This window comes from Falco punctatus (assembly GCF_963210335.1).
Source record: "Falco punctatus genome assembly, chromosome: 4".
In the NCBI taxonomy this organism is placed as follows: domain Eukaryota; kingdom Metazoa; phylum Chordata; class Aves; order Falconiformes; family Falconidae; genus Falco; species Falco punctatus.
This window is the reverse complement of record NC_137583.1, coordinates 55,329,111-55,341,960: the sequence shown is the minus strand read 5'-3', so window position 1 is coordinate 55,341,960 and position 12,850 is coordinate 55,329,111. Positions and strand designations below refer to the sequence as shown.

Below are 12,850 nucleotides of genomic sequence, written 5' to 3'. Positions count from 1 at the left end.
CTAAACCTATGCAGTAGGTTTCCCTCCAGGTCTTGGCCCTTCTCTTTGCTTTCACTGCTGTGTTTCAAAAGGGATGAGTTGGCAGACTTGTAGAAATCTTTCCCAGGGTTTTTTACAATACCCCTTGTAGTTTTACTCAAAGACATCCAGCTGTCCCGTTATCTCCTTGGTAGGGCAACTTGCTTTGCAGATAAGGACGACAGCTCCCCTTGCAGAGATTTGCAACTTTCTTGTCCGAACAGTCTATATGATCTTTCAGACATTTTAACCCCTTTGTCGCTATACAATTACAAGCCTGTTTATGCATTACAATGAATATTGGTTTATGAATACAAACTTGACCATATTATTTACAGCTTATTCACATCATTGGTAATATACCCACTCAAAAACACAGCCTGTGACTTGGTTACGCAAGAAAGCAACTTTGCAGAAAAGGCTCTCGGAGAGCAGGTAGACAAGCTGAAATTTAGTCAGTAGGATACACTTGCAGTAAAGGCACCTAGCCACATACTGGAATGCACTAGTAAAAGCACAAATGCCCCTCTGTGAAGCACTCCTGAGGTCACACAGGGAATACTATGTTTTATTTTCCTTCCTCCACTGTTCAGTTTAAGACAGAGATGAAGTGGATCACATACAGCAAGGCACCAGTAAGGCAATTAAGGGGCTGAAGCACACAAGACACAAGAAGCAACTGAGAGGGCAGCATATGCTCAGCCTAAACATAAAAAGAACAGGTAAGGCTCTAGATGTTATATGCAGCTATTGAATGTTGGTTAAAACAAAGATAGAGCCAGACTTGCCTCAGAAGGCACAGTTAAAGGGGTGAGACAAAACAGTCAGTAACTGTAGCAAGTGAAATTTTAACTAGATAAGGAAAATAGCTTTCCCACCCAAGAGTGGTCAACTATTGGAAAAGGTTGCCCAGGCTGAGCAATCTCTATTCTGGGACAATACCTTTCAGTAGAGTACCCTTCTATATGACCTCTGCAACCTAAATCAGATCCCCAAGCCCAAAGTGTTATCCACCACAATCTCAATTTAGCATATTGTATTACTGGCCAACAGGTGTAGGCTGAAAGGAAAGACTTAATTGATGAGTGCTCCCACACTAGATGTTGCCAGTATGACAGATTAGGATTAATTTAGCAGCTGGATTGATTGTTTGTTTTACACCTGAGTGTAATTTTCCTAAAGAAACATACATAGTTAAAAGCTGCATTAGCACAGGAGTAATAGGTTGCAAATAACTATGTATGCCTCTTTAAAAAAAAATACATATATGTATCAGGAAACTGTCTCCTCTCAGATTTGAACATTCCTTTCTCTAATTTTATTTAAAACAATTACTGAGATGCTTGCCGTAGTGTTATACCACGAGCTCTTTCAATTTTAAGTCTATCATCGGCTTCCTTCCCAGGGGGTGGAGTTCTCTCTGCTTCCGATGACATGGTCTCCACAGCAACGTACCTCCAGCAACTGGACTGCACACAGCCCTGCCGCTGCCAGCCAGCCCGCCGCCGCCCCAGGACTGCAGGGGCTGAAAGCCGCGCCGAAGAGCTGCAATGCTGGCAGACTTGCTGCAATGCTGGCAGACTTGAGTGATTTGTTAGACGAAGTAAAGAATACGCCCCCTAAGCACACTTCGGGCTAAACATGGACAACTCCTTTGTGGAAGAAGTGGCTGCATCACTGGTGAGAGAATTTCTCAGTAGAAAGGTAACTTGTCTTGATTTTCTCCAGCTAGTACAAATGAGAATGACACATGAAAAATATTACGTACTAAAAATTGAGGAATGCTGGGAGGGGGGACTTATTCCTGCCTTAAAGCAGCTCGACTTTAACAGTAACAAGCCTGTCGGGTAAGTATCTGCACTACATTTCCCACAATGCCTTTTTATTGCGGAATATGGAAGCCAGCTTCCTCCCTGTTAGAGAAAGCCCGATTCTTACCCACACACGCCTGCAAAACCCAAGATTAAATCAAGTATCAGTTTCAGGGTTTCTTTCTCATCAATTCCCTGTCTTGCTATTGTCCTTGTGTTTACAAGAGGCATACAACACTTCCCAGGACAAATATATGTATAAAGTCAAAAGGTACCGGTTTTAGACAAACTGGTAACAGGGTTTTTTTGGTTTGGTTTTTTTTTTTTTTTTTTTTTTTTTTTTGGTTTGGTTTTTTTGTTGGGTTTTTTTTTTGGGGGGGATGTTTTTTTTTTTTTTCAGATTTCAGTCACAGTTTGGCAGGCAGCAGATTTATCTGGGGGGAAGGGGATAGGCAGAAGGGGAGCAAAAAGGCCATTGTACTTTTCACAAACTTAGTGTTATAAAGGAAACTTTGTACTGTACATAGGTGTGGGGAATGTGTGACTGAGCAGAAGAAAGGGCACCTTCACATTTCCAGGTGAAAGTACCTACCACCTTGTATTACATTTAATCCTAAGGAAATATTGCTGATGTCCAGCCCAGTCAGTGCCCCAGTGTCAGGAACGCATTAGCCTGTATCAGAAATTAAACAGCCACCGTTTTATTAAGTGCTACATAAACCTCCATTTCCTTCATCTGCTTTGCATCCAGTCTCCAAATGCACATTTTCAATGTTTGCAAACAAAGCTGAAACATTTGCCAACAATTTCAGATGAAGAATTCATTATTTGTCATTTACTACTAGAAGTATGAGGCTCAAGTCTCTCAGTTCAACTGACTGCAAAGATCTTTCAAATTAAAGACATTTACGTTTCTGAGTTAGATACCTTTAAAGGTAAAACTGGGGGGTGGCAGGGAGGGAAAAGAAAGGGAATGACCTGCTGGTAATGCTGGTAAAGGAGACCATGCAGCTTACAACAGGAACTTATACTTGAATTGCCACATCTGTTTCCTATGATACCCTCTGGAGTCAAAAGAAGGCACCACTAATAATCCTTCAAGCTTCTGGACAAGTGTTCCCCTGCTTCCCCCACATACTTACTATGTATCAGTGCCAACTGTGGTAACAGTCCTTTATTCACCACAACTTGTCCATAGCTCCCTAAATCTGAGCCAGACAACCCATTCACAGAAAAGGAAATCCTTTAACACTAACCCTTTCATGGAAGGAATCGGGACTTTTTCTATCAAAAAGGTGGTCTGGTGTTATACCACTTGAATTAGTTTGGGATCTGTCTCTGCCATTTCACAATAGATCAGTCTCTCCCTCCAGAAAGTGAGATGCCAATACATTTAGTTTCTGAAGTACCGATGTATGCTGACTACAGATTAAAAGTACCGGAGGAAGTTTGAAGACCCCAAATCAGATGATTGCATGGAGATCTGACTGATTTCCAACCAGAGACTGATCAGAATAACTTCAGCTCATGATAAAGGTTCTGAACCCACTGAGAGCTAGATGTTCAGACTTTGTAATTTCCCAAGTCAGAAGCACATTTATGAAAAGCTTTATCACATCTTCATTGAAAAAGCAAACACAGTATTTATGCAACTATTTGTACCAGAAGACCAGGTATTAGCAGGGGCCTTCCTGCAGACCAGTCACTCTTACGAGGCTATTTAGCAGCTGAAGTCACCTGCATAGAGATTTTTTCTTTTTTTTTTTTATTTATTTTTAATTATGATTTTCTTTTTATTCTTCATTCTTCCATGTTTGGTAATTTCCATCTCACAAACAATATAGCTACCTTAATTATTTTCAGATCTGTGGGTAATAATGCAAGATTGTACCATTTAAGTATAGGTTATAAGGGTTCACTTGTTACTAATTACTGCCATCCAGAAGTTTCACATTACATCCAACAAAGTCAAGAATAAAATACTCTGTAAACTGTACTGTCTCACGTACTCCAAAATCTGACAATTTTCCTTCTCAGGGTTTGAAGAAAACCATCACTACCATGGACCGAGAGCTTCCACGTTCTGCACTTAGCATCAGTAACAGGAATGAACTTCGAAATGTCCTACATCTGCACTCCTTGTACAAACAGAACAAGGTGAGCAAACAGATTATGTTCCCCAAAATGTGGTATCAGATATCATGAAACTAGGCCAACCAGATCAAGACTAGTGTATGTCCAAACTTCAGAGAACTCAAGCTTGTGTCTAGTGCAGCATTGCTGTGGGAACACTGACAGTTCTCTGAGGAATGGAGAGCTTAACATTTAGGTGAGACTGCAGCTTGTGGGATGAAGCTGAGAACTTGGTGGTTCATGAACCCTTGTTACAAGATGCAACCTCCAACAAACCAGGAGCAGTCACTTTAACACCATTATGGCTAGATTATTCAAGTTTGGAAGTACCCTTCAATGCCCATTTCAACTTAGAACATTGTATGTTGTAACATGGCAGGTAAAATTACACTTCTAGCACTTATTATTCTTTGAAATGTAATACAGACAGCAGTATTTGATGACAGGGACATTGATGGACAATTTCCATTTTCAGTTCACTCATGACTTAAGGCACCATGATGCTTTTGGTAAGCATCATGACACTATCCTGTAGTAAGTCAGTTCAAAAAAATCTGCCAGTGTAGTTGCATGACTATAGCAGACATTGTAACATTTTTTACATAAGCCCTAAACTTCTGTCTCATTTTTTTTTGTGTGTGTCTGTGTTTTGTTTGTTTGTTTGTTTGTTTGTTTGTTTTTTTTTAAATGACATTCTCATGTACACAGCACACATTTTCAAGAGCACTGTTGAGAAACAATATCGTAAGTGAGGTGGAGTGTTGTCCTGTACTTAGAGCTATCTCATGCACATGAACAGAGTTCTAGAGTCCATGCTTCACACCGAGTTGTCATAAAATAAACCATGGGTATTAAAAATACTTGCAGTTCATTCTATGTTTTTCTCAGCTTGACCAGGTAACATTAAAAACAGTGTATTCCAGCAGTTACCAAAATGTGCAGTGTTTAGCTGAAATCTCATATATTTTCGAGCCACTATGCAGCTTATCGGCTGTATGGTACCATCACGTTCCCAATCCTGCAGGGAGTACAGCAGAGCCTGGCCGCGGTGTCTCCACTCCGCTCCACCCTCCACTGCTCCTCTAGGACAGCAGGGTGTGTGGTTTAGGGAACTGTGGTGATGTAGATTCTGTGTATGCCAACTGTCCGAAAGCCGATAGCTGTATTTTACTCCCAAAAGCCTTCTATAATACTACACTTCTATTAGGACCCAGTTTTTCTCTAATTCCGCCCCTCTCAAAGTGATTTTCTCACAAATGGGGATAAGGAATGATTGTAACAGGTCATTCATGTATCATGCTTACTTCCTCTAATGCAGCAACACCTTTGAGCTCTTGACATTGTCCAACTGACATCTTCCAGTTATCTGGAAGGTTTGTACAGTTACAACTGGATACACCCAGAGGCAGCTAACTCTGTAACGTAGTTAATACGTTCCAACTACTGTATGGTGTGAAAACCACCCTATCTTAGGCTGCAGGTAAGACTGACAAAGAGTTTCAAAGTCATCAAGAACATTCATTTTTCTTTTTGGATAGGCAAAGGAGAACCCACTGAAAACACTTCTTGAAATAATTACTAATTACTTCCTTGAGCACCGTGGGACTTCCAGAAGCATTGGTTCAAGTTCCACTCTATCAACTCCTCAAAGTAAGAGCTCAACATCTCATCCACCCGACTACTTGGATGAAGATCATGTACGTGGGAGTGCCACTATACTCGATGAAAGCGGAACTCAAACCTACAGGTACAGTCTTACTTATTTTTGCTTCGTCTAATGACTTTTTTCTTTTAATTAAATAAGGGAAATGGTGTTAAAAGTTTTATCATTTATACCTTCAGCTATACTATCTTTTATTAATTATCCTAGTAACACAAAGCTTAAATTTCCAGATTGAACTCTCCTATGCAAACCACCCCTCAAAAATGCTTTTATGTTCCCTACCAATTACAAAGCTTGATAATCCAAATGACATTTTTCAGTCACTGAAGCAAACAGAAATCTGAGCTTGTATGCCTTGAAAATTGGAAAGACTCAAATTGAAGCATGTTGTAATGTGAAAAACTATAGGCATATTCATGCCTTACATAGTCAAAAGCAAGACCCATTATCTTAAATTCAGTATTGTTACAGTATAGGTTCAGTTATTTCCATCTTACAAAACACCTGAAACCAGCATGTAACTGAATCTTTCAATTACATTTATTATTGCCTCAAGGTGGAGGAACAGCCCTAACCGTGCTTCAACAGAGAGCTTTTACAATGGGCACGAAAGAGTAATTCACCATCGCAGCCTTGACTCTCGGGGAATAAATCCAATTTTATTCCTCATCCTACACACAGCATGCTCCAAGTAGCTATATCTGAGTGTCAGTACTTTGAAACCCCCAGAAAGTCCTTTCTTATAGGGTAAGAGAGACAAGATTTTGGAAGTTGATGCTAGCAGCTGAGAAGGAACATTTGAAAAGGAGGCAGTGCAAAGACTTAGTTGCTTCTTGTTCAGGTACAGGATCTTTTATCATGTTGTTAGTGATGTTCCCTCTCCCTGTCTGATCCTATTCCTCCTCACACTGCCTCAGAGCTTATACCTGCCTCACTTCCCTAAACCCTGAAGTTGTCCCATTCCCCCAGCGAACCTCCCCAGCACCTGCTGAGCTTTTTTTTTTTTTTTTTTCAACAGCAAAGCTTTCTCCTACAGAGGAATGCACTAACACCCCACAGCGACAGCTATCAGCGGACTCTCACAGCTATTCATTAAGCCCCGATACCCCCAACAAAATGGCGCCTCTCCCCTCAGCCCGCAGTACTTATAGCCCGCCAGGCGCACGCGCACTGGCAGTCAGCGCGTCCCGCCACGGCCCGCCGAGCTAGGGGGGGGCGGGGGGTGACGGCAAAGCGAGTGCTGGGCTGCTGGCCCGGAGCGGCCGTCATCGCGCAGGAAGTGCTGCGTTATGGGGCCGCTCTGCTTTTCGCTGGAGGGTACTCTATGGTTTTAATCCGTCACGGGCCGGAAAGACGTGTAGTGCGAATGAGTTGCACAGCCTCCATCACCACAGGTGTACCCGCACACACGTACACACTCACTATATACACATCTCTGCACACACACACGCGAGAAGAGTTAAAAGTAAAGCCCCACGTGCAGAAGCAACATGTGTGGGTGGTGGGAGGGAATGGGGATGGCACCAGTGCTATGACGAAGGGCCAGCATGGCACAGGTGTTGGCCCTCAAGGATTGAAGAATTTCTTCACTGAAAGGGTGGTCAAGCATTGGAACAGACTGCCCAGGGAGGTGGTAGGATCACAGTCCCTGGAGGTGTTTTAAAAACTGTAGGTGCAGTGCTTAGGGACATGGTGGCCTTTGCAGTGTGGGTTAACGGTTGGACTTGATGGTCTTAAAGGTCTTTTTCAACCTAAATGATTCATTGAGTCTAAGTGTTCCCCACCCCTGGCCAACAACAGGGTGGGGGCCAAAAATGTCCAAGTAAAGGAAAAGTGGAAAGCAAAAACCGAAATGCCCAACCCTTCATATGTATGAGCTTGGAAACATTACCCAGCCACACACTGAAAGCTGCCAGCTCTGAAGAGGGCAAAATCCTGTATTGACTTGCAGGCTTCCATCTAAATCCTGTGTGATTTTGTGTGTATTTTCTTCCCTTTGTGAGCACCCACCTCGCCGGCCGTGCCCTCCCGAGGCGGGGGAGGCCCAAGCTGGCTGGTGGCACAAGGGAGGAGAAACGGCCGAGCGGGTGTGCCAGGGGAACATGGCTTTTGGCGCCTGTCCTGATGCACATCAGTATTTGTAACTGATTTTTCTTTCAAAACCAGCCAAGTATCTGGCCCTTGGGCACAGGTAGGCGCTCCTAGGCAGGTAGCTGCATTTTTCCCTTGGATCAGGACCTGTCCCAGCCGTGCCGTGGGGCAGCATTTCTGTGACATGGCAGTGAGCAGAGGCTGCAAAGTTGCCGTAACAAGGATTGTCGCGTCGGCAAGTTGGTGGGTTGGCTCAACCACATCCTATTTCACCCCACAAAGTGAACCGGTGAGAGAAACACCATGGCAAAGCACAGCTCTGTGATCCTCCCAGCCATTTCCATCCCCTCCAGCAAGGAAAAGTCAGGCATTACCAGGTCAACCAGCCAGTGCCTGAAATTAGTTTTAATTTAAACTACCTGGATAATTTTTAACAATGCTTTCAGGAGTGGAGAGTTTAATTAGACAGGCACTTTGCACTGGTTCCTTGTTAAAGAGTCTTCAGCTTACCTTTTGAAGTGTTTTTGAATGTCTGTAACAGTTAAAACAGCGTGTAAGCTGTCATGCTGTGCTCTTTGGCACTGAGGGGTTACATGGTCCTAGGTCAGGAGTAACAGTCCTCAGAGTTTCTAATGTTCCCAGAGACTGATCATGCTCCCTTCAGTTTACATCTGCAGCGTGCCTTCACAACATGAGACATAACAGTTCAAAAAACAGTTTTTAACGGAACGTTTTTGTGGTACAACTCATGGAATTGCTTTACTATGAAAAAGGTTGAAGGAAAACATCCTAGAGTGAAAAACAAGTTAAAAGACAGTTATTGTAAAGAAAGCTAGCATTTTCACATTACACTAAATATAAATTTATCAGCTCACACAAAAGAGGTCTCAGTGAAGTGGGAACTACTCAATAAAAGAAATTTCATTTAACAGTGATCTAATATTATGCAGAGAGTGAAACAGATCCTGATGAAGAAAATCAGACTCATCATGGTTTCTTACGGGCTCAAATGATAACTTTTTTTTAGTAAGAAAATGATTTGTTAAAAGATATTCTAAAGAAAGAAATGCATATAGTGTTGTACAAATGGTGTCACAGACCCAGGTGAATCTCACTTGCTTTTCAGAAAAGTTTGTTTATAGTATCAAATATGTGTAGGAAAAGAGATGCAAATGGTGAACCGCACCTTGTGTTGCTACATGGAGGACCAGGCTGCAGAAATCGGAAAAGGTCAAATGAGAGCACTGTAGCAACCTATTATCAATGAAAAGCCCAAATATAAGAACAGCTTTCTTTTTGAACTAAAATAAGTGTTCTACATTTGAACAGTGAAAGGGGTCGGTAGGGTCAATCTAAATTATAACAGAGGATGTTAGCAAAAGCGTTAACACATTTTCAAACTACCAACCAAGCAGATGGAGAAGGAACAGGAACTGCTGGTGGTAGCTAAGGACCTGTCTGGGATGATATATATAGTTCGCTTTCTGTTATGATACGGTACCTGTCAAAATACGTAAGCATAATATTAAAGTGTTACACATATTATAACCAATAGTGATGCATAATAATGATATTGAAATAATGTCCTGAAGACATAGATATAGATGTTTAAGTGAAAAGTGATCGTATTTAAGTACCATTGCTAGATAATAACTTGACAGCAGTGCTTTAATTGGCCAGACAGATATTTTCCCTGATTTCTTTGTGCATTATTTTGCTATTTGAAGTTTTGCCTTTTTCTTCCTTGTAGATACGATGTTGAGAATCCACTTGATAAAATCCTTCCATCCAGAAAACATCAGCACAAAAGTGAAAAATGCCACACAGGGACAATACACAACATCCACTTACCCTCTGATGGGGATAAAAAGTTAAAAGATAGTCGAGAAGATTTAAAAGCAGCAACGATTTCTGAGGAGCTGAAATCCACAGTGAAGGAGAAGCCAAGGCCCAGATCTGGTCTCTTTGTCAGAGGAATGATGGCTGGACCAGTAGCAAGTTCACCAGAGGTGATTTCCAACACTTACAAAGTATTTGGCTTGGCCATGGATTTTATATCTAACCTTCTGTGATAAAGTTGTTTACAAGTAATATTAAACTGACTTCTGCATGCTAATCCATTAATTCTGCAATCTGAAAATATGTGGTAAGTTAGGGAAGAGGTTCTGCTTAACAAACTGTTTCAGATATAATCACTACATGCAACTACCCCCTGCATATTTCTGATCTTAGGTTACAGAATTTCTTTATAAATCATTTCTATTCTTGATGTCTCTTGAGAGATGGGATTTTCCATTTTCCTAGGAAAATTGTTTTTTTACTTTAGCAGTATCTATAGCTTTCAAAGTTTTCGTAGCTATGGGTATCTGTTTTACTGTTTTTTTTTTTTTTGGTTTTGTTTTTTTTTTTTTTTTCCCTAAAGCCCCACATTTAATCAGTAGCAGTTTGGAGTTGAAAATTACTTTCAGTTAGAAATATGTTTTTTAATTGGTCCAATCAGATCATATTCCATCCATAAGTTTTCAAACACAGTTCTGCAATCCTTGCCTCTTTTTTTTTCCACCTTCATGCTGCTTTTATATACCCAGGAATGTTCCCTGTGTAAAATAAGGCTTGTAATAATGAGAAAATGAAATATTTTAAACATATCATTTAGATAATACTGAAGAGAATGTGGAAGTTAAATGAATTACTTGGATTTTTCTAAATATCTCTGATTTGAAAATATAGACTAGGTACCTGTGGTGGGTGTTTCTTGTACAGTCTTTCCTGTAAAATGTCTTATATGATTTTGTTTCCTGACTTGGGTACAACCCCAAAATTAAGCTTTTAGGAGGTATTTCTTTGACGTTCTTGGGTAGAAGAAAGCAATTTTTAGCAGTATACAGCATCTTCAGTACTGTTCAAATTTTAAGTAAAAGTGCGTGTCTGTCTTATTACTGATTTTTAAAAAAACTGATTTACTATATAACCAATCACTAATAATAAATTGCCTAACTTTGCTTTTCATGTTTATTTAAAGATGCTCAAAGTTTAATCTAGGGTTTTAATGGCACTTATTTCTAGGATCTGCAAAAAAGGAGGCTTTCAAAACGATCCACTAGCATAAGCAGCACAGCACGGTTCAAGGGTGAAGAACATGTAGAAGATGACCCAAGTGTCCCAAGTACTGATTTTCAAGAAACCAAAGGATCTTCAACACAAGTAAATATGGAGTTTGCATCAAAGACTATATCAAGCTCATACACAAGTGCAGCCTCAGAAAAACTAAGACATATCCCCAAAGATACAGATGACTCTTTTGCCAGACTGCTGTCTGAAAGAGAGAGGACCAAGACAGAAGAAAGAAAACCGGTTCCAAGCTTTGGTACAGACAGCAGCGAAAAAAGCCTTAAAGTGAGTGCAGCTCACAGACATTCAGGGACTGGAAAGGAGAAAAGAGACAGATCCCTCAAGAAAAGTGAGAGTCGATTGTCAGGCCATAGGTAAGAATATTTATAAGAATATTATACTAAAATATTGAGGATATCTTATGGAGGACTAGGAGCGACTGAGATACACCTCCTGGTTTCATTGAGAGGAAGCAGCTGGAAGAGGTGAAGATACTGAAAGGCAGAGAAGTTGATTTAACTTACTATCTTTTGACATCCCAAACCACTCAAGACTCCTATCTTGGTCAGTGGAGAGACCCTAGAGGTGCTGGTTTCTCTTTTACTGCAAAAGGGAGCTAGTTAGTATTTCAGACTTAGACTGCTTGGACATCTAAGCAGTACAGGTGAACACCCACCTGTGGAGGTTATCTGCAGTTTTCCATGGAGACATTGCTTGCTCCTTAGGAAACAGTGTTGATTATATTTAAATATTGCAGTAGTACATCCAGAAAACCTCAGAGGATAATATTAAGGAGTACCAACCAAGTGCATACATATGTCCACATGGTTCAGTGCAGTGCTGTGTTGAGATATCCAAGCCATGCCCAAACAGGCTGGTTTAGCTACCAGCACAGTGCTGTACCACGTGGAGACACTGCGGGGTGTCTTTAAAGCAGAAGAGCCTGTGTCACTGCAGTATTTAGCCAAATTAACGTCCTCATGTACCATAATGCTGCAGCCACACAGTCTCAAAGTATTTTACTCAAAAGTTAGTTTAGGTTTGTTTTACTGTGCTGCATTGCTTCACATTGATATAAAAGGTTTAGAAAAGCCTGCTTCTGTTAGCTCCAAATATGTATTTTTGGCTTTTCTCTGTCTTATACTCTTCATTTTTTTTCCTGTGCAAAATTTGAGTGGGAGGCATGGGATTTTGTTTATTTGGGAGTTGTCAAAGCATTAGGGCCCAGACTGCCACATGTGAAAGCTAGCTTTGTAGTCGGGCTGTGACTTGATTTGGATTTGCAAATGCTTCAGGTTCAGTTACCCATCAGTTTAACCAGTATGGAATTCTGAACCACTGAGGGTGCTCTAGGTCTGAGGAGTGCAGAGCATCTCTTCCCTGTCTGTGCACGTATAAAGTCTGCATAATAAAACCTGCTGTCTCATTATCTAGCACCTCTCCTCAGCAGCTCTCAAACAACTTCAAGCAGGAGGTATCACTCTGCCCATACTATGGATGGGAAAACTGAAGCAAGCAGAGAGCAACCTGCATGCAACAGGCCACCGAGCATGTCAGCAGTAAAATAATGTATAGGGCTCAGGCACCCTGAGAGTTGGTCTTGTGCAATCTCCAGTGCTAGAGGTGAGCATGTGTTATAATGGGTAGAAATGTTTTCAAGTTTATATCACCTGCTGCTCCATAAACTAAGGCACATGCCACTTCTTTGATCACTACTCCTTTGAGGAGAACCTGAAGCAGGTAAAAGCAGTGGTTATGTGCCTTAGTTTATGGAGCAGCATTCCCTTCTGTGGGCTGTAAAGTAGTATTTCTGTTTTACTAAATATAACAGCAGCCAGGTTTGCTGCTATTTTTTAAGTGCTGAAAAGGCCCATTAATATGCTAAAACTACAACCTCAGATTTTAAAAAATTATTATTACTATTTTGTTTCCCTGTTTAATTACCTATAAACCTTGAGACACAGTATGTGGAGGGCCTGTTGAGATCATGAGGAAGCAGTGATGTATTAGATCTTTCCACACT

At 41.1% G+C, this 12,850-nt stretch overlaps 1 protein-coding gene across 1 annotated transcript in view; it reads left to right on the top strand.

Annotated features, from left to right (window-relative positions):
* Window positions 1-377: 377 nt before the first annotated feature.
* Window positions 378-12,850, top strand: part of MINDY4 (MINDY lysine 48 deubiquitinase 4) — an 82,907-nt gene continuing 70,434 nt past the window's right edge. The window contains exons 1-5 of the mRNA XM_080387689.1: window positions 378-1,722; window positions 3,867-3,986; window positions 5,501-5,709; window positions 9,467-9,725; window positions 10,783-11,201. Coding sequence (XP_080243815.1) covers window positions 1,660-1,722; window positions 3,867-3,986; window positions 5,501-5,709; window positions 9,467-9,725; window positions 10,783-11,201 — 1,070 coding nt within the window. The 5' untranslated portion in view covers window positions 378-1,659. The remainder of the gene's footprint in view (window positions 1,723-3,866; window positions 3,987-5,500; window positions 5,710-9,466; window positions 9,726-10,782; window positions 11,202-12,850) is intronic.